Source organism: Lutra lutra, chromosome 2 (assembly GCF_902655055.1).
Source record: "Lutra lutra chromosome 2, mLutLut1.2, whole genome shotgun sequence".
Taxonomy (NCBI): domain Eukaryota; kingdom Metazoa; phylum Chordata; class Mammalia; order Carnivora; family Mustelidae; genus Lutra; species Lutra lutra.
The window spans coordinates 201,615,661-201,643,637 of record NC_062279.1 but is presented as its reverse complement, the minus strand read 5'-3'; the positions used below and the strand labels follow the sequence as shown (position 1 = coordinate 201,643,637).

Here is a 27,977-nt window from a genome sequence, read left to right as displayed (position 1 = left end):
CATGACATCAGTCTTTGAGACATAACTTTATGATGTTGTTTATTGCTCGCTACAATAACATGATTTCAGGTAAAGGTTACAGAAGAATCTTTTCACTGCATTCTTCTCAGAAAACAAGATCCACCGCAGGAAAGATAGGAAGCAGGGAAGTCGGTGTTCCTCTCTTTTCCCCACAACCTGGGAAGGAAAAATAGTATTTAATGCAACACACGAATGTGAAATCGTATAACTTGGGTGATGGGAAGTCATGTATATAGAAAAGTGTGAGTGGTAAGGATGTTGTGCTTCTTGTAGACCCAAACCTACTCCCTGTGGTGGTCCAGGCCTCTCTTCCCAGACGCTGAACATCATTTGTTCCTAAAGTTTGTGTACGTGTCTTACCTAAACTGCAGAGGAGAGAGCATCTTTTACATAGCTTTGTGAAATCACAAACGTATCGCTTTTCACTTAGGAACACACTGTTGTGGCAAGACTCTTAGGCCAGGTTACTGATGCCTGTCTGCCCATCATCAGCCCACTTCTCCCTGTCAATATTCACAGATTTCCATTGCCTCTCTGCTCTGGTCCAGACCGCTGAGTGCGGTAGCGATGAGTGAGAGGTAGAGTGAGAGGACCGAGACGGGCATGTGAGGTACAAGGCACGTGGAATGAGCTAGAAACAGACACTGAAGCACCAGAAGGGAAAAGCCCGAGTGACCACACAAGCCACATGTACTTTTGGCATTTGACTCAGCAGGGATTACCTTTGGTGGGTTTTATTTTGTGTTTCTCAAGCAGCCTGGCTTTTGGCGGCTACCTTGGGCCCCTGAGAGGGGAAAAAAAGAAACAAAAACACATAGAAGAACTTAAGACATGATTATTTAAATTTGGAGACACATGTTGCCTTGAATTTTGGGAAGAAAAATTAAAGCAGTCCCATCTTGTAGAAGGGGAGGATTCAATGAACACCCTTTCTTCCAGTGCAGTTTATGAATTGCCAGTGACCTCATCCCTCCCTTCCCATGACCTCAATGTACACACACACTCTGGTAAATGCTAGATACTGATTAATAACCTCGAATTACATTAAACATATTTGTAAAAGCTAATAATTTGAACCACATACACACACACACACACAATTCCCACAGACCAAGCACTCCCTTGGGAAAAGTAGAGGGCTATCCACCAGAATGAAGACTGGGTGTGAGTGTACGTGTCTGTGACCAGGCAGGGAGGATATGAGGGGCCCGAGTTTGCGTGTGTGCACGTGCATTGTGAGTCTGGGGTAGAGTGGGAGTTGCTGGGAATGAAAAGGTGAGAGAGGAAGTTGGAAATCAGTGAAGAGCTACTTCCAAGCAGCCTCCCTCTGGGGCTGGCATTCACGCGTACCTGAGAATCCACTGCAAGCTGCAAGAGATGCCGGTCCCTGGAGTGAGAACATCAGGGAGCGGGTCTCCTCTCTTCCCCCTCAGGGCACGCAGCCCCCACCAATGCCTCACTTCACACACATGCATGTTCACCTGAGGGATGCTGCGGCAGGGCCCATGAAGGTGAGCCAGCCACCCCCTGAGAGATTTCGCGAACACCTTTCGTCCTCCCCTCTCTTTGGAGCTGATTACGATTTCCTTTGCAAACCAGTCCGGCTATTTGTTTTATTAAACTAATGAGTGATTCAAAGAGAGTAAGAGAGTAAGGACCAAAGGTCTAATTCAAGGATAATGATCCCCATCCTCATTTATAGGTGGTGCAGTACAGCCCGGTGTAAGCAATGTGATTAAAATGGCTGGAATCAGGACCTGGGTTCTCCTGGCATCTTTTTCTTACACCGTGTGGTTACCAAGGAGACGGTGCCGAGGCCTTTCCACAGGGACATCTGCCTGGGACATCAGGCTCACGGTGCTCCCAGAGGCCTCAGACACATTGCAGGGAGGAAGCAGGGTCCTACTGAGAGTTCGGTTGTATTTTGTGTGACCAGGAATACTGGATGAGTTTCAGCGGAAAAGAAACGGAACTACCTCTTCACGAAAGCAGGTTTCAGAGTCCTCGGCTTTGCAACATTTCGCTACCACGTCCGTGAAGTCTGAGAGCAACGACCGCAGTGCCGCCTCTGTAAGTTCCGGCCCTCGCTTCACTACATTAACAAGAAGCCTGTGGTCCAGAGATGCCAAACAGAATTAATTCAAGACTCCTTTCTTAAGCTGCTCTTCCCCAAAACGCTTGTCACAATCTCACATGTCTTAGGGGGAACTTGACTCCGGGGGGAGTATAAAAAGTTAAAATAGTCCACTTCGAAGGAGTCTCCCGAAGCTTTCCTGTTCAACTTGTGGGATGGATTTCACGCTAACATTCTTCAGAGGGTGAGGTCATTATAAACAAAAATGATATAAAAAATGTGAGCATAAATTACATCTTTCTGATGTGCAGTCCTGTGGGTTATGTGATTACTTTTGGTCTTTCTAGAAAATTCATTTTCAAAACAACCTCTATTCCCTTTTCCTCAGTAGCTGAATGCTCTTCCCACTGCACCTGATACAGATACTACCTAAATCCCCCTTTGAAGTCTTACTCTTTCGCCTTTATAACATCGCCTGAGAAGACAAAAGTAAAATTCTTGTCCCTTTTAGGCCTCTCATTTTTTTTTTCAAACAGTAAGCAAGATTCTCAGGGAAAATATCTATGACATTCCCTCATGAACTTATCAACTTGCCTATGACCTTTTTGCTGGCTTCCCTCAGTCACCTTTCCAAATCACACTGTACTCGACACTCCATGCCTAAGAAAAGAAAAGACTAGCGAGGTATTCACTGTCAAGCAACAGCCATTAAAAGGCCCTGGTGTTTTTCTGTATTGGAGAGCGTGGGCAATTTGACGGAAGTAACGGGATTAGAACACCAAAATCAGATGTATTACAGTATGCCTTCTCATTAACACACGATGTGCCTTCAGGCTGAAGAAAAAGGTGAATGGAAGAGAATGTTTATACCTGTCCTTCTTCCTTTGGAGCTCCTCATTATGAGACTGACATAAGTCTGTATGAAAGACGAATAAGTCCTGAGGTGTAGATGGAGGTCTATACGTGTCATCAGCTTCCAAGCCCTCAAAGCAGGGTCTTCTGAAGGCAAAGTTCGTTTTACAACAGTGGTCCACATCTGGGTTGATGTTCCGATTTTCATTTAGTCCGCATAACTCTCCAAGAACTAAATCCATCTGTCCCAGTGAAAGTTGGAATTTAGACACGAGTTTAAAACTTGAATAGAGTTTTGAAATATGGTTAGAAAAACCGTTAGATTATTGTAAGATGACTATTAACTGTACTCAGAAAAACCCAGGCACTTGTAAGCATGATACTACATACAAAGTAGAAGCTTACGTTACAACACAATTTCAAGCCATTGTAATGCAAGTGCTCTAGGTTAATTTCTTGTTAGCACATATACAAATCTGTAATTATGAGCCCTAGAGAGCTTCAAGACAGCCAACTGAAAGTGGCAGCCAAACACAGTGGCCCTTTGATTTATTCCTTTCCTAGGGTGTTCTAGGTTATCCTCCAAAATAATCTCCACCCCAGCCCTAAAGACATACATCCAAGTTGTGATTGGGCAGAAGTATCAATTATCTTACTGAGCAGGTGGGACAAGACTGAATTTGTAACATTAAAATTACAAAATTTCTTATATCATTCTGAAACATTTGCCCTAACATTTTACAAATAACAAATTAGTAATAAGAAGTAAGAGGGGAGCCTGGGTGGTTCAGTCAGTTGAGCTTCTGACTCTTGATTTTGACTCAGGTCGTGACCTCTGGGTTTTGAGATCAAGCCATGCATCAGGCTCTATGCTCAGCCTGCTTCTCCCTCTCCTTCTGCTCCTTCCCTTGCTCGCTCTCTCTCTCCCCCCATCTCTCTCTGTCTCTCAAAAATTAAAAAAAAAAAAGTAAGAAAGATGATTTGGAGAACCCCCAAGAAGATATTTAATACATTATCCTTTGCTTTTTAGGATTGTGACGCAGCGAGGCCCTTAAAAAACTTTGACATTCCTTGCTCAACAATGTTGAAAACCGTGAAGAAAAGCATGTAACTCCTAATTGCTATAGATCAATGAGTACTGTACAGCAGATGTATTTTTTTTTTTTTTAAGGAATAGTTAGGTACATGGGCCATGCTCACCAAATTGTCAACACAGGCAAACTCTTCACTCAGTGTGCAGCAGGTGGCCAGAGCTGTCACCATTTCCTTGCCAAGAAAGGTCAGTTCTTCAGTGGAGAGCTGGGGAGCTATCTTTGTGAGTTTGATAAGGTAGCTGAAAGAACATTTGTCTGTTTGGTTCTAAACAAACACAGATACCCATTCTCCCTTGTCTAACTACTTGAAACCCTAACTCTTCAAGGCTAGGGACAACCAAGGTAAGGACAACATGAACCTCGGCTTTCTCATAAAATGACGGAGAACTGTCTCTTCACTCCCTATTTCCCCACACCCTGTCTCCTAGATTCTGCATTTTTGGTTTCCTCCTAATTTCATGGTAATCTCAGAAGTTTTCAAATTTTCTCATCCTGTCTTACCTGGGAGTATAGGAACTTCTGGACTAGGATGTAAAATATCTTGGTTAGTATGTAAAATTCTGCTTGAAATCCCTTGCATAGTAAATAATATTTTAAAGGGAGAATTTAATTAATAGATCCATGTTGGAAAATGATAATCTAAGGTGAAGGAAACATATCTTTAATGGGCTGAATTTGAGTTCTCAGCCAACAGCCAGATTGCAGAAAGTTATTTTTTAAGCTCTGTTTTGTTTCAAAGATGTTTGGTTTAAACACACACTATATTACCCTGTAATTAATTAAGAAAATCCAGAATAAACTGTGTATCACTCATGAATGCTCACAAGAGCACTAAAACAAATATTAAAATGTTAAACAAATCCAAAATTATTTCTATAAGCTCAATAAAGTGGGTCCAAAATCTGGGCAAACCATCTTTTCCTTGGGAAATTGCAACCACCTGACGTTTGCGCTTTCCCCCGCCTTCCTAAATGGGGCAGAATCCAGGGAGTCTGGCAAGGTATTGACAAAAGCCAGTCCAAGTGAAAACTAAAACATTAGAGAATCAATTTTCTGGAATCTTGTATTTTTTTCATTTCTAGCCTCATTCCTATGACAGCTTGATGTACATTCTTGACTTTTGTGTTTTTATTCTTTCCCAGTTGATGGATTTGCCCATAACTAAAAGGCTGAACTGAATTTTTGACACTTTGTGGCACTCTTTATCTTACTTATCCTCGTCACAAGTGTTAACCAACTTGAACAAGCAACTTACTAGTATTTCAAGTCATCTTTCCCCAAATTCTGGAAATGTGCACATTCTCGCTGTACTATCTTGAGGCTTTTCTCAGTTGTTTCATTGAATTTATATTCCTAAAAACAAGAACAATCATATTTATGAACATTTTCTCTAAAATTTAATCATAAGCTTCATGTCAACTTGTCAAATAGCTTTTATTTGTATAGTATTTTGAAACTATCATTACCATATATTGCTCACTAAATGGAGAGTGGTTTTCTTTATGAGTTAAGAATTTAAATCTTTTCAACTATAAATGTAGAGATGGCTTTTACTAAAATTTAAAACTCCAAATTTTTCATTATGATCCTGTACATTTTTTAGAGCTTTCCAGCTTGCAAAGTATAACTCAAATCTTGTGCTGACAACGATCACATCTGATAATCACTTTCATGAGGCCAGAGTAGTCTCTCATCTTTTCATACAGGAAATCAGCTTTATGAAGTCAAATGTCTTGCCTAGACTGACCCAGCTAGTCAATATTGCTACAGAACCTTTTTAATCATATTTATCTTTATTTCATGTCTTCTTTTCCATCATTTAGAATTGGAACTTAAAACCCCCAATAACTGTCTTCAAATATTTGACAAACTCTATCTCCTCAGCATAAAATTGGGTATCTGCTGAGTGGCAACCAGAGAGAAAACTACACACCAGTGAATGGGTGTGGGGGACATACTGTGCCTCCATATAAAAAGAGAATTTTCTAGCACTATGATTCATTTAAGGGTCAGGAACAGACAGTGGCAGAGCTAGTCTGAAAGTCAAGTTCTCTTGTCTCATTGCTCAAATATGAATGGGTGTAAACTGGCTTTTATGGTAAGTGGAAGCAATTTTTTAAATAAAGCAAAAGCAATACATATCAAATGAATGGGAAACAAATCAGAAATGTCAGACAATTAATTTATCTAATACATTAGGAATGCTTATGAGTTGACACTAAAACACACTAAATTCAACAGGAAAATGGATAATGGGCATGAACAACTTACTCACAAGAAATTTATAACTACAATAGCTAAAATCACATGGGAAAACCCTATGTTAATTATGGCTATTTCTCAGTGACAGTATCAAAGCTTTCATTTTTATCTTTATAACTTCTGATACTTTCCTAATCATCTTTGACAATCATTCATTACTTTTACAATCATTAAAAAAATCCTATATGGCTTAATAAAATGCAAAGTACATAAATAAAGATCTAAATGTAAAATATTGAATCGGAACATTTCTTCTTTTTGCATCAATACACAGAATTAGTAGTTCAAGACATTGTGCAGAAACCTAACACATTATCAGTCTTCCCAATGATCAGCCTGCACTGAATTTGAGTACATTCAGATGGGTCAATTACATTTCCTACTCCCTAGACTAGAGTAAAATTTTGATGTCAGTTATGAAGTGTTTGTTGTTAGGCTTTGTTTTGTCCTGTTCTGTGAGCCCGGAAAGGTGGAACCTACTGCATGGCGGTAACAGTCGGGAGGATTTTCTGTGTGGCAACACTCCTTCAGAAGGTTTTCATACACCCCAGCAATTCTTAAAAGCTCCGGTACAGACAGTTCCAGATGTCTCCTTGAGTGTTCATAAAGAAACCTGTGATGTGTACAATGTTTCTAGCATTAGACCTTAGAGAAAGAACAAAATATCAAATCTTGCTATCTCTTAAGCTAGTCTGATCTTACAACACTGAGTCTGCTTTCAAATGCTAATTTCCTCCTCAGATTTGCTCAGGGAGTGATTTCAGAGGATATTTTGACTACAGGACATCATTTTACAAAGGTTCTCTTCTGTAGTATATTTTAAACCAACAGTGCCTTTACTTGAGAGGATAGAATGATGAGTTATTCTGAGTTAATTATTAAGAAGATTTATGTGTAAAACATCAGAGATAGTATATCATGCCACCAATACTTGAGAAAATACATAGCGAGTCTAATTCTGTTGGAAACTGCATTCAAACCTCCAACTTGAGATGGTGGAAATATGGCTTGCTCCCCACTCCAGGGCCATCTTGGGGAGAGACTGGGAAACAGTTCTGCCTGTAACTTCATCCCATCACTTCTCAAGTATGGAAGTCACCACCCCTAGAGCTCTAAGTATTGGCAGTGGTTTCCATGGCCTCAGTGAGATGCTCCAAGGATCCAGGCTGTGTGATCGGGGGAGAAGTGAGAAATCTAGTGGAAAGAGGCTAACACTTATTAAGCCCTTAGTAGGTGCTAGCACTGGATCGAGCTCTGGGGCATAAGAGATAAAGAAATGCTACCTACCCTCTGAAAATACTTTTCTCTTTAACTTCACTTAGTCCTCAAGATCAGTACTAATTTTTAGCTCAAGAAAGGAAGTCTCAGACCGGAGAAGCACCTTGCTATTAATGGGAAGTGTAATATGTGAACCCAGGTGTAGTAGGATGCTTACTTAATTTTTCTCTAAATCAAGCTGACTCTCTTTGCAGGAGAGGGTGTCTTCTCTAAGCACCAAGCTGTGCTCTTTACAATAGTCTTCATAATAAAATCTTATGGGGGCTCCTGGGTGGCTCAGTTGGCTAAGCATCAGCCTTTGGTTCCGTGATACCAGGGTCCTGGGATTGAGCCCCGCATGGGGATCCCTGTTCAGCAGAGAGTCTGCTTTTCCCTCTCCCTCTGCCCCAAGCCCTGCTCACTCTCTTTCTCTCTCTCTCTTTCTCTCAAATAAATAAATAAAATCTTTTTTAAAAAATCTTATCTACCCATCCATTCAAAATAAGTTGTAATACCTCACAAAATTTTCAATTCCAGGGAACTCTGCATCCCTTTTTGGTTCACAAGCTTTGATTCTCTGATTAATCTTGGTGTTTCTGACATTGTCTCTTCTGCTTCCCCACCTGCCATCTCAATCCTATTTGTGTGATATATTCCCAGGCCCTAACACAACTGCATTTACCCTTCAGAGAATCAAGGGCTATTCTTAAAATCTGATATAAGCCATGGACCTTTCTACAGGAATAAAATAAAATTAAAAAAAAAAAACTGCCAACAAAAATTCCTAGAAGCGTACCGTAGCCTGGAAGCACAATTCTGATCTTGCATCAAATGCTGCACCTTAAAACTCTGTTTCTGGCTCAGCATGCTCAGGGTTGCTCTGTGATTTCTCCTCAAACACTATGTTGTAACTCGATGGTGATGATGATGATGAAGATGGTGATGATGATTAAAAAAAAAATTGCTTCCATTCAGTGAGCACATGTGCCAGATAGAAGTGAGACACGCTACCTCTAACATTTTGTTCAGTTTAAGTTAATAACCCCAACTCATGAAAAACAATAGGACACAGAGGCTGGGTTCTAAGAGCAAGAGTCTGGAGCCAGGCAGCTCGCGTTCGAATCCTGGCCCCACCACATATTATCAGTGTCACTTGGGAGCAAGTTACTTAACTTCTGTGTTTCCACCTCCTTACCTAGAAAATGAGGACAATAAAAGCATACCAACAACAGAGGGTTGTTTCAAAAATTAAATCGGTTAGTAGATGAAAAGCATTTAACATTTGGTAAATTTTCCCTAATCTCCATCCTCCAGAGCTCCGGGTTCACATATAAAATTGTCTCATGATACTTGGGACCACATGGATGGACCTGGAGGGTATTGTGTGAAATGAAATAAGTCAGACTGAGAAAGACAAATACCATATGATTCCACTCATAAGTGGAATCTAAAAAAAGAAAAAAAAGACTACAAACAAATGAATAAACTAAAAGTGGAATTAGACCTATAAATACAGAAGGACAAACTGATGGCTATTGGAGTCAGGAGGGATGGGCAAAATCAGTGAAGGGGAGTGGGAGCTACAGGCTTCCAGTTATAGAATGAATCCGTCATGAGAATAAAAGGCACAGCACAAGGAATCTAGTGAATGGTATTGTAATAACCATTGTGCCATTGTGTGTGGGATCCAAAGATAGCTACACTTGGTGATGAGCCTAGTATAATGTGTAAACTTGTCAAATCACTATGGTGTACACCTGAAACTAATGTAACATTGTGTGTCAACTATACTCAAGTAAACAGAAATTGTTTCATGGCCTTCCCAGTGAGTTATTTCATGTGTACCTCAAAGTCAGCGTCATCAGATCCAAACATATTCTCTTTCCCACAAAACCTTCAACCCATACTTCCCATCTCATTAAATCTGAAAACTACTTACCCAACCACCTAAGCCCCAAACTGGGATTCATTCCAGATGGTTTCTAAAAGACAAAAGTGATTTTGCCCTTCCTTATTCTTCAGGGAAAGCCCTTCAATGACATCTCGTTACTTAGCACACCTGCATGATCTGACCGCATGTACTTCTCACTACCCTCTTCTCTCACTGCAAATACCCTACACAAAGTCACAAACTCACCAAGTGGTTTTATACTTCTATCCGTGATCTCCCCCTTCTGTCTAGATTACCAAAATGTCTTTAAGCACCTCTTCCCTATCAAGCCTTTCCAGGTTTCCCAGGTAGAATTGACCACTTCCTCCTCTGTCTTTACATTATGGATTACACAGTGCTATCAGAAATAAAAGGACATGTCCTGCACTCATTTATTTATAAGTCTGTCTCTTCCGCCATGGCATTCCCTGTTGATGAAAGCTTACTGTGGATAAAAGCCCTGTCTAACCTCGTATAGTGCCTGGATTAGGTTTCATTACCAATAAGCTTGGAATGAATGAATATGCTTATATGAATTTTATATATGATGATTAACTTGTTCTAGTGACCCAACAAGGTCTCAAATCCTGTCCCTTTTGCTCCAAGTCCACTAGATTTCCTTGAACAGCTGTGGAGTGGCCTATCATGGCAGTTCAGCCCACAAGTTCCTAGAACAGACCTCCTCTGGTCAAATCCGTACTCAGCCAGCTTTTAACTGTGACCCTTCAACAAGTGACTTAGCTGCTCTGTGCCTCCATTTACTTATCTGAAACAAGGGGGAACTCGTACTGGTGTCACGTGACTGTTGTAAGAATTCAAACAGATCATCTACATCGAGTATCGAGCCCATGGTCTGGCACATATCAAGTACTCAATAAATGTTAGCCGTCCCGGGAATCACACAGTTGCATCTCCTTAAAATCAGGTGAAAATACCATAGTCTGTAACCATCAATTTTTTAAATTATGTGGTACCCAATGATTTGAATGGTTCCCATTCCTTCCACCCAAATTAGCCAAAATAGGTCAAATCATAAGTTTCTGTTTGCCTTAGAAATTTCAGTATAGATTTATGTTACTCAGCCATGAAGATCGTTTGATTAGCATCTCGCTCTTCACACACATTTTCACTTTCAGTAAATTTCGCTTCTCTTAGAGCTAAGTCCTCTGGTCTATTGTCTTTATTTGAGGCAATGATGCACTCGCCACGCTCTGGTATTTTCTTTTCACAGCACTCTTTGATTTTGCTGGAGATGGAATCTTGTTTGGAGCAAATATGGCTCATAACCTTGCTCTGTATGACAGAAGAATGAAAAATTACTTTATTCTCATCATTCCTTCAGGGCTGGATTTTCCTTCATAATGAAATGATTGCATACACAGCCAACCATGAGCCTCACATCTGATTTTCATCAACACACAAAATTATTCATCAGATAATTTGAAAATAATATTTAAATTTTGTCTTAATGTAATACACATGAAGTTTTCACATGAAGGCAAGTTTTATTGCTAAAGATTTTAAATGATATAATTATGAAAATAGACTCTCCTATAAATTCCCATTTTATTGTTAAGTATTAATCTTTTAAATACTTCACTCTTAATACCCTGATATATTGGCATTTTAAATTCTGTGTTATTTCTTTCCTTTTAAATGAATGCCACCAAAGACATGTGACTAGAACATCTATAATCCTAGATGTCTTTTCTCATGCCCTGGAACTATATGGCCAAGCGCATAGCAGAAGCTCAATAAGTATTTCCTAAGTGAATAACTACTCATAAGTGAATGACAAAATGATTAACAAATGGACTATCAGAGCAACTACCAGATGGCGACTCTCAAACATAAGAAGCTATCCTACTCACTGTTACCATTTCCCCATGGTTATTATTAATTTGAAGCTGTTCAAATTGCGAAATGATATACAAAACAAAAATCCTTACTGTATCCTCTCTCCATTCTTCAGCCTAACTCTGACCTCCATGGCAAATAGTGGGAATTAGGGAGAAGGTGAAGTTTTCTTATTTACACATTAGTTGGATAATTTTTTAAAAGCTGATCTGCCCCCTCATCTCTTCTCCAGACTCCCCGGTATGAGTCTGCACATTTTCCTCCTTCCTGTTCCACTTTCACATGTACTATGCTGAGTTTCAGAAAACACTAAGCTATTCCAGGCCTCTCTGACTTTGCTTAAGCTGGTCTGCCTCTTTTTCTGGTGATCACTGAGGATGAAGGATGGGATAAAGCTCTGGGTTGAAGCAAAAAATGGGATGTGGTTTGTTGGCACCACGTTTCCAACAGACCAGATAGACCCAGGAAGACAATCCTTGCAAATAGATATACATTTTACTGAAGGCCATCACTCTTCTGGGAAGCACATCTCTTTAATGTCTGGAATTCACTTCTGTTTTGAATAAACTACAATTTAATATCTCTTATTTCTCCATGAGAGCATTATAAAGAGATATCAAGGTCATCAGACGATCTCTTAGTTTCAGCTCCACAGAAAAATCCTCCATTATATTCTAATTCAGTATATAACATTTAATATAATAAAATACACATTTCCATAACCAAACAATACAAAAATACTGAGTGAGATTGTTTTTAGTTGAAGTCCGATTAAGGACAAAATAATCCTTGGTGACATCTGTTGTCCACTGCTTGAAATAAAATGTATATCTCTTCATATTCTAAAAATCAAATTAACATACAGTTTTGCTGTGAATTTAAAAAAGTAAAACTAATTAAAAGTCACCAAGAAAAAGTCTCATTTCAACTAAGAAGGCAAGATTTTTCTCATTTCTGTTTAAAGATTTACTTATTTATTAATTTATTTAATAGCCGCAGGGAGAGAAAGAGAGGGAGAGAGAGAGAGCAGGAGGAGGGAAGAGAGAGAGGGAGATAAGCAGACTCCTTGCTGAGTGGGGAGCCTGGCGCAGGCCTTGATCCCAGGACTCCAAGGTTGTGACCTGAGCCGAAATTAAGAGTTCAAATCTTAACAGACTGAGCCACCCAGGCACCCCAGAAGGTGAGATATTTTTAATGAAATTGTGTTACTTTTGTGTGCATGAACAACTTAAACTAAGTCGATGATATATTTACCAGTATATACCCTTAGAAAATCACTTTAAGGAATAATGTAAGAGTTATTTTAAATTAACTTCACTTATTTGACAGGACTGCTCTGAAATCGCTTGGGGAAACTCAAGAGAAAGCAGTTCTTAAAAAATATGATGGTAAAAACTGTTCTCTGAGTTTTACTACTTAATGTCGAATATCTCTAAAAGAAGATGTGCAATAGTAAAGAAAACTTCAATCTGCCTCAAGTGATTCTAAATTCCTAAAGTTTTATGGCAAGTACATTTAACCATGTAAAATAGAATCTGTTGAGCAATCTCACAATAATCCCATGTAGAAAAAACCCTCAAAGTTTTATCTGAGCTTATTTGTTATTTTATTTTTTATTTTATTTACTTTATGTTATCATTTAACAATGTATCAACATTCTTTCTTAAGATTTGAGAGAGAGAGAAGGGGGAAGGGGCAGTGGGAGAGGGAAAGAGAGACTCCTCAAGCAGAACCCTGCTGATCAGGAAGCCCAAAGCTGGACAGGGGCGGAGGGGGGTGGGTAAATCCCTGGACCCTGAGACTATGACCTGAGCCTCTGAACTGACTGAGCCACCCAAGCATCCCTTATGAGCATTCTTATTTTGTGTGGTAAATGAAGTAGCCACATATCAGGGCAACTTCAGAATTTAAAAAAAAAAAATGGCTCCCCCAAATCACCATTTGCATTTGGCTCCAGAGAATATTTACCCTGTCACGGATACACTGTACGGCATCCCCTTCACAGCATCCATCGTACTTGGAAGAAACATCTTCTAGGAGGGAGATAAGTTCCTTAAATTCAATCTTGGGAAACTTTTGACTAAGTATAGCAACATTTCTGGAAAAAGAATTGACAAACCACTAAAACAACTTGAACAGCAAGTAAGGCAAGGGGGACTTCTTTGCTGGTAAAATGTGAACAGCTGCAGTGAGAATTGGAACCCTTGTTTTATTCCCAGGTATCTGTACCAAAGAGCTGTTTATGTGTGGCGCAGCCTGCAGGATCATTCAGCAACTCTGAAGCTGATATTTTGAATCCTGGACCAAGAGCAGGATAAAAAGCACTGAGATATATATTTGCCTCTGTAATTTTTTATAGCAAAACACACTTTTGTCAGGATCACAGCTTCCTGCTGTGAGCCCATGGCAGAGATAGATAATCCACTCCAGAACGCTTTCCTGTTGATCTATTTGAGATCTCGGAGATTTTCTCAAAGCATTGCAATAATAGCACCATTACTAATTGGTCAAGATGAGCACTGGAGATAAAATTTATCCTTTTAAAGTTGTCTCCTAGTCATTAAAGTCAAAGACTGGGGGTACATCCCATCAAAAGCACTTGGAGGTTTTAAAACCCTCGTTGGGAACTTCCAGACCAACTCAGATTCCCAACTAACCAAAGAATATCTCAGAAGTAACTCTCTTTCTCTCTAGAGTCTCTCCACCTCCCAGGTCTTCTCTCGTCCTGCTCTAATGTCCTTGTTCTAGGTTATCCATGTGGACTGAGAATTCCCTCAACACCCGTAGAGAAGAATAAAAATGAAAATCATCAACAATTTTACAAAAATGGGACACAGAGGAGAAAATATAAGCAAAGACAAGATTCATATTAAAACTCACATCAATCCTAAGACTTGCGGTCCAAACTTCATAAATGCCCCACAAACATTTTTTTGAAAAGAAGATGATGCTTTTAAATATTGTATGAAAGGTTCTGCCTGAAGGAGAAAAAGGAAATTCTATTAAAGCAAAAACAAAATCCCACTATTCTCTTATTTCTTAACTATATCTCAACCAAATTTTCAAAATTAGCTCAGAAACAGAAAAATCTATGGGATTTTTATCCTAATACATTTATATATCAAAAGACACATGCATTTGTGGCACATTATAAAGTTAGGCCTGCCTTCCTGATGACTGAATTATGCTTGGTAGGAAGGTAAGCGGTACAGTGTGCTGTGAGCTTGTCCATCTGTAATGGGATGATTAAATTTTATGGATAGCCAAAAGAGTTTGTCCAGAATAAAAGATAAATGCCATTTTTAGCCTAGATATTCACTCACTAGGGCTCTCTTCCAATTTACAAGGAAGACAATGCTAGAAGACAGACCCTGGAAATAGGCAGTTGTCTTTCAAGGGTCTCAAGTATTAAGAAATTTAGATCAGCAGTAGGTGGACAAAGGGTTGAAAACACCAGTGAATGTGGCAAGAAAATGGCTGATAAATGGTAAACATCCTTTTGCTATAATTTGAGTTTAACTAAGGATCTACAGTGTGGGGTGACTCCTTATCATTTTAATGAAATAAATACAATACTCACCTTTGTCCGAAAGCAATTAGCTTTGTCTTGTTCTTCACAACAAGTTTTAGTCATCTCCTCAAAATGAGCAGCAACAGTTAGAAGCGTAGGGGCAAAAACAAAGGGGTTCCTTCTGGAAACTTCATAGATGTAACTATAAAAGGAAAAAGAGGGAAGGAGGGAAAGGACTTTAAAGCAGGAAAGAAATTTTTTTAAAAATGGCAGACAAAGAGTGGGAAGAAAAGGGAAGGGAATGGAAAGAGAGGAAAAGACGAGAAGATCAAGTTAAAAAACGGAAAGAGGAAGGACTTCTCATTATGGAAGCCTTCAATATAAGACAGCATTATCCACTCTCTAGTAAAAGTTTTGTCAATTAAGTTGCCAACCCCAAATCAGAGTGATGATTACAGTTTTCATCCGGAACACTGAACTAGGGCTGCTGCTATACAATCAGTAGCTTTCCCTACCACATTCAAAGAATAGATACCTGTGCACATGCCATCTGAGATTCGGGGATTTTATTGACTTATGTTCAAATCCACTTGTAATTTAAGTTTCAGTGAGCACATTAGCTTTCCAGAAAAAGTCTCTGCTTCTGTAATTACTGCACCATTGCAAACAGATTTTTTATAAACTCCCATTGATTTAATGTTTACTGTCAGTAAAAGCTGTACCTTCCCTTTGGGAAAAGTAGATCATTCCCTCCAGGAGCAATCTGGCACCATGCACACACTCTGTTCTAGGGCTTACCACATTAGAAAAATATACATCTTTATTGAAAGGAACTGGAAAGTAGATTTCATATCTTATTCATATTTATATCCTCAACACTGAACACAGAATGTGACCCACAATGTACACTGAATGAATTAATCCATCAATGAAACTAGCTATGTTCCTTTGGGAAAGATACTGGACTCGGCCTAAGAATAATTCTTCAGTTAGGTAATTCTACTGCTAAAAGAAAACTTACTTGTTTAGAAAAGATTCTCTGTTATTTTTATAAGTCTGGCATTTCTCTTCAGGATCCAGGGTAGGAAGAGGAGGCAGAAATCCTACATCAGCTTTCTTATTATGGAAGAAACAAAGTTTTCTTTCCAAGTCGACCTTACTGCAGCAGTGTGAAAAATTATGTTTTTGTGGCAGTCCCTCCAGAGCACATATATTTTCCAATAAAACATCATTCTGGACAATGGAAAAGTAAAAGACATCTTTTATTCATTGTAAGGTTTTTCAGCCTTCTGGGATGACACATGGACTACAATGAGGGATGAGTGTCACCCTTCAGGAAAGAGATTCCAATTTCCCCAGTATTACCAATGAAGCATTGTTAGCCACACCTGTGACAACCATCCCAACCTTTGGGGAACTTTTTCTACCCCATCCTGGCTCCCTTTAATCTCTTACCCCTTCTTTGCTACTTATATTTCCCTTATATGACAGCTTTTTTCCTTTTCTCTCAAGGTCATAAGGTCAGAGTGTGACTGTGTTGGTAAAGTATTAGCAGTAGTGTTTCATAATAGTCTTCTAGAAATGCAGATAGTGGGGTGCCTGGGTGGCTCAGTCCATGAAGCATCTGCTTTTGGTTCAGGTCATGATCCCAGAGTTCCAGGATCTAGCCCCATATTGGGCTCCCTGCTCAGCAAAGAGTCCACTTCTCCCTCTACCTACTCCCGCTCTCCCTATCTCTCTCAAATAAATAAATAAAATCTTAAAAAAAAATGCAGATGGTGACTCTATTTGGTAGTGGCCCAGAAAAGGGGATGTGAAAACTGAGCATATATTGAGACAGGCAGCTAAGAAGGGCACCTCTGTACTTCTGTGCACATTGTCAGACTATTGGCTGCCTCCCTGCCTGTATACCCATGGCGTGGACTGCAATCTTATAGTCAGTTCCTCCTGTGCACCGTGGTACAGAATTGCATCTCTCCAAGGAAAGTGTCTTATCTTAAATCCCAAAGTCAGGCAAAAAAAAAAAAAATGTGGGGGCATAGAGCATCTCTTTCTTTTAATATTTTAAGCCAAAAATTCTCTGTGTAACAAATAAGCTTATTTGTTTAGGAAATGCAAACAATTTACTTACAGCTGATTTAGAACACATTAGGAGAGTCCTGTCACCTAAGCATTTATCTCGATATTCCGTCATGGTGTTTACCAACACTTCTACTTCTTCAAAGGAGGCCTCCTGAATATTTTGAGCGAATACGATGATAGTGCTACAAGAGTCCACACAGAGTACACGATGACCACCTGTAGAATTTCCACTTCGGTCCAACAAAAACTCATAGAAACATTCACTTGCTGACCAGACTCAGGAAATTATCAAAGTGTGAGGGCTACAAATTTTATAATTTCTTGACAATTTAGATGCCTCATCTGAATTTTATGAGTGATACTGTATTTACTTTTTAAATACAGCTTCTATTTAATGGAATTACTTTTGAGAAGCATTAACATTTCTGGAATATATCAGAGAAGATCATGTAAACACCATCATCATCAGAAATAGTTTAAGGAAACTCACATATATCCAACATTCTCCTCTATAAATTTCTGGGTGATACTGACATCATCTGAAAAGCAAAGATATATAGGTTATTATGTATCCTGGTATTTGAGAATTTTCCCATCAAATAACCATACGTGATGTCTACATTTACAAAGTATAAAATAGAAAACTAATTGTAGAAAGTAATTTGGCATACTTAACAAGGAGAGAAGTCCTACAAACCAAATTTGAGATTTTTTTTTTAAGATTTTATTTATTTATTTGACAGACAGAGATCACAAGGAGGCAGAGAGGCAGGCAGAGAGAGAGAGAGAGGAAGGGAAGCAGGCTCCCTGATGAGCAGAGAACCCGACGCGGGGCTCGATCCCAGGACTCTGAGACCATGACCTGAGCCGAAGGCAGAGGCTTAAACCACTGAGCCACCCAGGCGCCCCCAAATTTGAGATCTTAATCATAGCTTACTTTGTGCTCAAGAGATATTCATTAAGTTGAATTGGCTTGAATTAGTTTAAAACGGGCCAGACTCCAAATTTGCCATTGATGGCTCCCCAGTACAAATGTCAAGTCCGAGCACCATTTTCATACTAGGTACTTATCACGTATGACTAGGAAAGCAGTATGAAGATTAACCGAGACATGATGCACTGTTACTACAGGGCCCAACAAGAGATGCCATCATGTGCTAGTAGTCAGTATAGTTTATAGTGCTAGCTAGACACAGATATTTAGATAATCTCTGGTCTAGGCTAAAATCACTGATTCCCTCCCAAGGAGCATATATTAATCAGAGCACACTTATATTTGTCCACATAGACTACTTTTATGGAGTCCCTACTTTTGCAAGGTATTGTGCTGGACAATATGAGGCAATCAGTGATAATTAAGACATCTTCTAAGTACTCTCATAGTGCAAGAGACTTATGAGCAGGACTATAATCCAATTTAGAATGTACATGACATTCTGAAGGAATATGGGTAAGTTTATGGCAGGAATGCTTTATGGTGCTTGGATGAGAAAACAGAAAAGGATTATAGCAAGAGCGGCATAGGAGTTGAGTCTGAAAAAATGTACAAGATTTCAGCCAGTAGAGAAATAAGGAGGTTCATCTCTCTGTGTGGAGAGAATAATGTGAGGGAAATTACAAAGGTAAGAAATCTTGGGATATATTTAGAGAAAGTCAATTAATCCACTTTCATGAGAGAGTGGGTCATAAAAAGAGTGGAAACTAGGATAGAAGGAACTTGGATCCATATTTTGGGGGTCTTGCAAATAGAACCCAGGAGTTTGGGCTTTAATTAGAAGCTATGAAGAGTCACTGAAAATGTTTATATAGAATATTAATATGATTATTTCTTTTTTAATTGAAATATCATTAACATACATTGTTATATTAGTTTCAGGCATATAACATATTGATTTGACAATTCTATATATTACTCAGTGCTCACCACAATAGAGTCACCAGCAGTCACCCATACAACATTATTACCATATTATTGACTATATTCTTATGTTCTGCTTTTCATCTCCATGACTTATTTATTTTATGACTGAAGTTTGTACCTCTTAATCCCTTTTATTTATTTCACCCATTCCTTCACCCACGTCTCTTTGGCAACCACCAGTTTGTTCTCTGTATTTATGAGTCTGGGTTTTTTGTTTGTTTATTTTTGTATTTTATATTCTACATTAAAGTGAAATCATATGGAGTTTGTCTTTCTCAGTCTGACTAATTTCACATAGCAAAATACCCTCAAGGTCCATCCATGTTGTCACAAATGGCAAGATCTCATTCTTTTTCATGGCTGAGTAATATTCCATGTATAACACCACATCTTTATGCATTCCTCTATTGATGGACACGTGGGTTGCTTTTATATTTTGGCCATTGCAAATAATCTTGCAATAACCATAGAGATACATATATCTCTTCAAATTAGTATTTCATTTTCCTTGGGTAAATACCCAGTAGTGGCATTACTGGATCATATGGTATTTTTAATTTTTCAAGGAACCTCCATACACTGTTTTCCACAGTGGCTGTGCCAATTTACATTCCCACTGGTAGCGTATCAGTGTTTATTTTTCTCCATATCCTCACCAACACTTACTACTTCTTTTTTTTTATTAATTTTATTTTTTATAAACATATAATATATTTTTATCCCCAGGGGTACAGGTCTGTGAATCACCAGGTTTACACACTTCACAGCTCTCACCATAGCACATACCCTCCCCAGTGTCCATAATCCCACCCCCCTCCCAACCCCCCTCCCCCCATCAACCCTCAGTTTGTTTTGTGAGATTAAGAGTCACTTATGGTTTGTGTCCCTCCCGATTCCATCTTGTTTCATTTACTCTTCTAACACTTACTACTTCTTATCTCAGTCATACGCAACCACGAAAGACCCTGAATAGCCAAAGCAATCTTGAGAAAGAACGACAACTGGACATATCACAATCCAGATTTCAAGATATACTACAAAGTTGTGGTAATCAAAATAGTGTGGTACTGGCACCAAACAGACATACAGATCAATGGAACAGAATTGAAAGCCCAAAAATAAACCCACGTTTATATGGTCACATATAATACGAGACAAAGAAGGCAAGAATACACAATAGGGAAAAGAAAGTCTCTTCAGTAAATGGTGTTGGGAAAACTGAACACTACATGCAAAAGAATGAAACTGGACCTCTCTAACATCACACACACAAGTAAACTCAAACGGAATGAAGACCTAAATGTAAGACCTGAAGCTATAAAATCCCTAGAAGAAAACATAGGCAGTAATCTCTCTGACATCAGGCTTAGTAACATTTTTCTAGCTATGTCTCTGAAGGCAAGGGAAGCAAAAGCAAAAATAAACTATTGAGACTATATCAAAATAATAACTTTTATACAGAGAAGTAAACCATGAACAAGATTAAAAGGCAGCCTACTAAACGGGAAAAGCTCCTCGCAAATGACATATTCAGTAAGGAGTTAATATCCAAAATACATAAAGAGCTTATACAACTCAATACCATAAAACTCCCTTGCAGTCCAAGTAAAAAAAAATGGGCAGTGAATCTGCATAGACATTTTTCCAAAGAAGACACACAGATGGCAACAGATGCATGAAAAGATTCCCAACATCATTAGTCATCAGGGAAACACAAATCAAAACCACAATGAGGTATCACCTAATATGATTATTTCTATATGCTAAGAAATACTGGCCAGGTAATGTTATATCTAATATGCAAGGAATTAGACACAGTGCCTGACAAAGAGAAAGTGACAAGAGCTATTTGTCAAATAGAGGGGTGGGAGAATGAATGGTTGGATAGGAAAAAAAAAAAAAAAAGCTCATTAGGGGACTTTTGCAATTGTTTTCTTAAGAAATCAGCAAGACATGAATTTTGTTAGGAGCAATGGAAATGTAAAGGAAAGCATAGATAGAAAATATATTGAAGAGACAAAAATCTACAGGGTTTTTGAAGAAGTCATTACAAGGGGCAAAGAAGAAGAAGTAAAAAATGACCATTGTTTCAGCCCTGTGACCGTCTCACTAGAAGGCACTGTGGGGGTATGAAATTAAGTCAGACACAGATCACATCTTCAGGGCACTGAGATGCTTAGGGAACTTTTGTGCAAGTTACCAAAAAGTCCTTCATTAATGCCAGAGCAATTACAAAAGGACACCTCCTCTACACAACCGGAGTTCAAAATCTTCTCCTTTTGGGAAGAAAACATATATAAGTTTTCTTCCTCAGGCTGACACTGCCTTGGCCAGATTTATCAGTATGTACAAACTTTAGGATATCTATAAAATATATAAATATTTTGATATTTATATGTAATATAAAAGGGTCTTACATAGGTTTTTACCACCTAGTTGGGAGATACGTTGGACAACCAAAGAATATAAAAAATCCCAACTCATATCTTGTGTCCCACTGTTAACATACACTAAATACATTTGTAAGAAATACTAGTATTTTCAAATCCAAAGTTTTTTCCCAGCAACACTTTCTATACTGCCATAAAGCCGGTGACCATGTGCTGGGTGGGATAACCACTATCTTTGTCCATAGATTGGGTAACATGACCATGAAAATACAAAATTTGGGAAGGTTAGTTCAGGATATGTGACCAGTATATATAAGCTCATGAAAGTGGGGGGAAAGTGAAAAATTAAATGGAAATAAAGCAAGGTTAAAAAATAAGAAATTATCCCAACCTAGACATTCCTTAACTAATACACAAGTAAATTTCTTACCTACATCTTGAGGCTGTGTGGGTAGGGTTAGGGATTCAGGCACAAAGAACAGGAAAATAACAAAACCTGTAAGTTTTAACTGTTTCATTTTTTTTTAGAAATCACATTCACAAAAGAAAGTAATCTAACTGAGGAAGATCAAGTTTTTATATTATTCTTTGACACTATTAGTAAAAAAGTAACCTGTTTAACCTATTTCTCATATACCTCATGTTGGATTTTTATTTGATCACCTGCAGATTATTTTGCTAATTATTAACTAAGAAAAAAATTATCTCTGTGTTTTACTGGAAAAATCTATTGAGTTAGAAAAAAAGTCCACAGGTTAAGTATGCACAATACCTAATCAAATAGACAACCCCCCCCCAAAAAATCTTAAAACTTTGCAAATGCTAAAGTAAAAGGGACTAGAACAAATAATTCACCAAAGAGAAAGCACAACTAGAAAGATGCTAAGTTTCATTAGAAATCAAATCAAAGGAAGTTAAATTTTAAAAAGTATACTTTTTATATATCTGATAGAATTAGAAAAAAGAAAATAATTAAGAAGTCTAATTCTAGAAAATGTATAGTAAAACAAGTCTCATATAATCAAAGCTTTTGGAAAAGCAGATTATAATAAGGACCAATAGTCTTGAAAATATTCATATTATTTGAGCCAATCACTCAAATTCTGAAAATCTACACTAAGAATATAATCCTAAATATGGAAATGTTTGTAAGTACATGATAAACAGGAAGTGGATTGTTTTAGTTATGTCTAGTAAAAGGACCCAAAAACAGTAGCAACCAAGTAGTAAGGAGCATATTTTGTGTCCACATTTTAGGTTCTAAACACTGTTCTCTAAGGATTCTGGGCTTCTCAGAAAAATAAATAATTCCAGAGCTGGGACATGAAAAATAGAAGATGAGCTGAGACATGGTGCCAGAAACTAAGGAAGTACTCAAAAACTGATAGGGTCATATGCCAAAAAGTTAAAAGCCAATGGGACAATTTGACATCATAAATAATGACAGGAGTACATTATAACCCATTATGTTTTTGAAAAAGTTTTTAAGAGTTTTTGGATCTATATCCATCCAAAATTAAAATGAAAGTAGGGAAAGGAAAAAGCTCTTCTCTACAGAAGAATGCCAACTAATAAATGTAGCTAGAAACAAAGCATCATAGTTCATAACACCATCGTGTACAGTCAGCAGTGATATAGGTATGCTGGGGGTTACTATTAGTCTTTGAAACTAACGAATATAAAGAATATTAATAACAAGGGAAATATTTGCTACATAATATTTGGAGAAAGAGTAGAATCTAAAATTGTTTTTGTTATGTGTAGACAGTGGTAATGTGAATGGGCCTATAACACCAAAAGAAAGGGAGAGAGAGAGAGGAGACTGGAGAGAGAGAGAGAGAGAAGACAGAGTATGTTATGGGCAATCAAGAGAGAAAGATACAACCATTTCAAATATCTATCTATACACTAGGATAATTCCAAATAGATCAGACATCCAAATGTAAAAAGGAAGAGCAAGCAAACATAAAAGTACTGGAAGAAACACAAGTGAAGTGGGAATATTTTTTCTATGATGCGAAATCCAGAAACAGTAATGAGTTCAACCACATAAAAAGAAATTTCAAGATTTTACATGGAAAAATGCTGTAGGCAAAGTCAAGTCAGAGGAAAAACCAACAAATGATGGCTGCGATCTATATCATACCAGGAGCTCTGGAAATTTGAGGAGGCAAAAAAAAAAAAAAAAAAAAAAAAAAAAGAACAATCTGATAGAAAAGTAGTAAAATGATCTGAGCAAATAATACACAAGAAGAAAAAAACTAAAGGGTTTTAAACACAAAAAAAGATTCTCCTAATATGAGAAATCACATCTGGGGCGCCTGGGAGGCTCAGTGGGTTAAAGCCTCTGCCTTCGGCTCAGGTCATGATCTCAGGGTCCTGGGATCAGCCCCACATCAGGCTCTCTGCTTAGCGGGGAGCCTGCTTCCCTTCCTCTCTCTCTGCCTGCTTGTGATCTCTGTCTGACAAATCAATCAATCAATCAATCAATCTTAAAAAAAAAGAGAGAGAGAGAGAAATCACATCTAAACAACACCATAGCAGCTTGTCTCATTTATATGATTGGCAGGAATCTAAAAGTTAAGTAACATTCTGTGAGGCTAAAACTGGGGATATAGTTCCTGTCATCCATTGCCTGTGGGAATGCAAAATGGTGGCAAAGATCTACAGAGAAGAATTTGGCGGTATCTAGAAATACATGCATTCGTCCCCTGAACCAACAAATTTTCTAGTAGGTACTTATCCTAAAAATACACTACTAATATTTCTAAATGACCGAAGCACTAGGTTAGTCATCGTGGTACTATATGTAATAGCAAAAGATTGGAAATAATTCAAATCCTCATCAATAGAAGTTCAGTTAAAAGACTATAACATATCCACACAAAGAAATTCTATGAAACTGTTTAAAGGCACTGAAGAAAAAAGCCTTATGCATCATATGGGGTGATTGCCAAGATTATTTTTTAAGTGAAAAAAGCAAGGTATAGAACAATATAAGGAGGGGCGCCTGGGTGGCTCCGTGGGTTAAGCCTCTGCTTTCGGCTCAGGTCATGGTCTCAAGGTCCTGGGATTGAGCCCCGCATCAGGCTCTCTGTGCAGCTGGGAGCCTGCTTCCCTCTCTCTCTCTCTCTGCCTGTCTCTGTCTACTTGTGATCTCTCTCTCTCTCTGTCAAATAAATAAATAGAATCTTTAAAAAAAAAAGAACAATATAAGGAATGTGTTATGTCTCATGTCACAAAGATAGAATGGTGTCATAAGAACATATTTAAATACATACTTGCTTAGATATTAAAAATAAAGAACAGAATGATTAAACTAAGAATTAAGAAAAGCTGTTATCTGTATGAGGAAGGGAAAAAGTGATACTAGGGTAGAAGGCATGTCTAAGTCAGTTCAGACAACTATAATGAAATGCCATAAACTGGGTTGCTTATACACAACAGAATTATATTTCTCATGCATCTGGAGGCTGTGGTCTGCACCAAGGCACCGGTGTGGTGCGGTTCTGGTGAGAGCTCTCACAGGCTGCAGACTGCTGACTTCCGCTGTTATCCTCATGTGACAGACAGAAAGAGGGTTATCAGGGTAACACTGGCCCCATAGACTGAATTGGAAAATATTCTCTTCTCTTAATTTTCTGGAAGCATTTGTGTAGAATTAGTATTATTTCTTCCTGAAATGTTTAGTAGAATTCACCAGTGAAGCCTGAAGTTTTCCTTGTGGGAATGACCTTATTTTAACTATATTTTCATTGCTTTAATAGCTATGGCAATAATTAGATTCTCTGGTTTTTCTTGACTAAGCTTTGTTAGTTTGGTAGTTCATGGCATTTTCCCATTTCCTCTAAGTTGTCAAAGTTATTGGCAAAATATTTTTCAAAGTAACCCTTATCATTTTAATTTCTAAGGTGATGTCTCCTCTCTCATTCCCGATATTGGTAATTTGTCTGTGGTCTTTTTTTCCCCCTGATAAATCTGGTGAGAAGTCTATCAATATTATTAATCTTCTCAAAGAACCAGCATGAGATTTCATTTATTTTTATGTATATTTTGTGTTTTCTATTTTGTTGATTTCTGTTTGGATCTTTATCATTTCCTTTCTTCAACTTACTCTTACTTTGTTTTAATTTGGTTCCTTTTTTTTAGTTTCTGAAGGTGGAAGCTGGGTTCACTGTTTGAATCTTCCTTTTTTTTGTAGTTAATGTGTTATAAATTTCCTTTAAGCACTGTTCTACTGGCATCCCACAAATTCTGCTATGTTGCTTATTTTCATTCAAAGTATTTTTATTTTTTATTCATTTATTTATTTATTATTTTTCTCTATTTGACAGAGAGAGAGATCGCAAGTAGGCAGAGAGGCAGGCAGGGGTTGGGGGGGAGCAGGCTCCCCGATGAGCAGATATCCCAATGCTGGGCTTGGTCCCAGGACCCTGAGATCATGACCCGAGCCGAAGGCAGAGGCTTTCACCCACTGGCCACCCAGGTGCCCAGTTCAAAGTATTTTTAAATGCCCTTTTTATTTTCCCTTTGATTCATGAGTTCTTTAGAAATGTATTATTTAGTTCATGTACATTTTGGGATTTCCAGAGATCTTACTGTTATTCATTATCAATTTAATTCCATACTGTCACGCAATTCTCTGGAATCTCTCAACTCTTTGAAAGCAGCATCACAGGGAGAAGACAAATTCATTCTATGGAAATCCACCAGTGCTGGGGGGCTGGGGGGTGGAGGAAAGAAGCTGGAAGAGCTAATTCAGGCGGGTCTATATCTACCTCTTTTCAATAGTTTGTCATCCGGACATTTTGGTCCTATCTTGATATTATGCTGTGGACACCAGGCAATCTGGGCTACTGCTTCTGATTTATGGCAATGGGGCAAAGGACAGTCTTCTTTGCAATTTAGCATACAGACAAGAGCACAAGTTAAAATCTACCCCTTCCCCAAACCTTCTTACAGTGTTGGTGGGAATGCAAACTGGTGAAGCCATTCGGGAAAACAATATGGAGTTTCCTCAAAAAGTTAAAAATAGAACTACCCTACAACCCAGCAATTTTACTACTGGGCATTTACCTAAAGGATACAAAATAATGATTCAAAGGGGTACATGCACCCCAATGTTTATAGCAGCATTATCAACAATAGCCAAACCATGGAAAGACCCCAAAAGTCATTGACTGACAAATGGAAAAAGAAGCTATTACATATATATATATATATGTATATATATACATTACATTACATATATATATGTATATGTATATGTAATATGTATATGTATATGTATGTACTGAATTTTTATATATATATATATATATATATATATATATATATATACAGTCAGAAAAAGACAAATACCATATGATTTCCCACATATGTGGAATTTAAGAAAAAAAACAAATGAACACGGATGGTGCAGGGGGTGGTAGGGAGAGAGAAACTGAGTCTTAACTCTAGAGAACAAACTGATGGTCACCAGAGGGGAGGTGGATGGGGAATGAGTGAAATAGATGTTGGGGATGAAGGAGGGCACTTGTGATGAGCACTGGGTGTTGTATGGACATGTTCAATCACTAAATTCTACCCCTGAAATTAATATTACACTGTATGTTAACTAACTGGAATGTAAATAAAAACATGAAGAATAAAGAAGGAAAATCTATCCCCCCGCCCCGCCATCACCTACCCACCCTCTTTAAAGCCAGCTGCTCTCAACTGCTACACATACCAGATCTTAAAAGTCTCTACCTTCCTCAGTGATTTCTCATGTTTTTATATTAATTTCTCACACCTATGTTTCTCCTTCCCAGTGTGAACTTTAGAAGATGGAGCTAGCAGCCCCTCTAGTTCACCATGTTATTAAAAAAAAAAAAAATACAGCCCAAGGCATGTGAGATTCATGCACATACCCAGCAAATATTTATACAATGTTTACTATGTTCCCAGCCCTGTTCTGTGTGCTGAGAATAACAGAAGTGAACAAAACAGACTAAAGTCCCTCTCCTCAAGGGATTACACTAGTGGGGACAGACAGAAAATAAGTAAAATCCGGTGCATGTCAGTTGGTGGTACGTGATGTGGAAGTTAGGTAAAGGGGTACAGCTTAAAACGGGTCAGTCAAGGCAGACATCATCCAGCAGATGCTAACGAGTTGAAGCCCAAGTTGGTGATGGAGTGAGCCCCACATATCCGAGGGCAGTTTTCCAAGCAAGAAGAATCACAAGGGCAAAGTTCTGACCAGGAAGTGAATTGGTAACTTGAAGAACAGTGAAGAAACAGGTCATTGTGCCTGAGCAAAAAGACCCAATGGAAAAGGGGAATGAGAAGAGGTCAGAAAGGTATCACCATGTAGGGTCAGTGCACAGACTTTGCATTTTACTCTGAGTGAAATGGGAGAACACTAGAGGTTTTAAGCGGAAAAGTGGTATAATATACTTAGGTGTAAAGGATCATTTCAATTACTATGTTGAGACCAGAGCTGGGAGTGGGTCAAGGGTACTTGAGAGAAGAGAAATTAGGAAGATATTGCAAGAATCCGTGTGTGGTATTATTGTGGCTTATACTAAGGCTCTGGAGAAGGAGTCTAATTCTGGATATACTCTGAAGGTAGAACCAACAGGCTTTGCTACAGGTTTTGCTGTAGGGGTGATATGGAAAAAGAAATCATAGATGACTCTAAGGTTTCTAGCTTGAGCAAAAAGAAGAATGGACAAGATAGAAGGA

The 27,977-nt window shown here is 38.3% G+C and overlaps 1 protein-coding gene across 2 annotated transcripts; it reads right to left on the bottom strand.

Annotated features, from left to right (window-relative positions):
* Positions 1 to 19: 19 nt before the first annotated feature.
* AFM (afamin) lies at positions 20 to 21,825 on the bottom strand. Of its 2 annotated transcripts, XM_047719503.1 has the most exons (15): positions 21,682 to 21,825; positions 17,431 to 17,479; positions 16,990 to 17,122; positions 15,880 to 16,091; positions 14,928 to 15,060; positions 14,228 to 14,325; positions 13,316 to 13,445; positions 10,569 to 10,783; positions 6,784 to 6,916; positions 5,297 to 5,394; positions 4,148 to 4,280; positions 2,966 to 3,189; positions 1,998 to 2,130; positions 744 to 805; positions 20 to 177 (listed from the first exon to the last, which is right to left on the bottom strand). In XM_047719503.1, the coding sequence occupies exons 1-14, from the start codon at positions 21,767 to 21,769 to the stop codon at positions 770 to 772; spliced, it is 1,815 nt and encodes a 604-aa protein (XP_047575459.1). In that variant the 5' UTR covers positions 21,770 to 21,825; the 3' UTR covers positions 20 to 177; positions 744 to 769. The 2 variants fall into 2 exon arrangements, with proteins under 2 accessions (XP_047575459.1, XP_047575460.1); XM_047719504.1 differs by lacking the exons at positions 10,569 to 10,783; positions 13,316 to 13,445.
* Between the last annotated feature and the right edge of the window lie 6,152 nt (positions 21,826 to 27,977).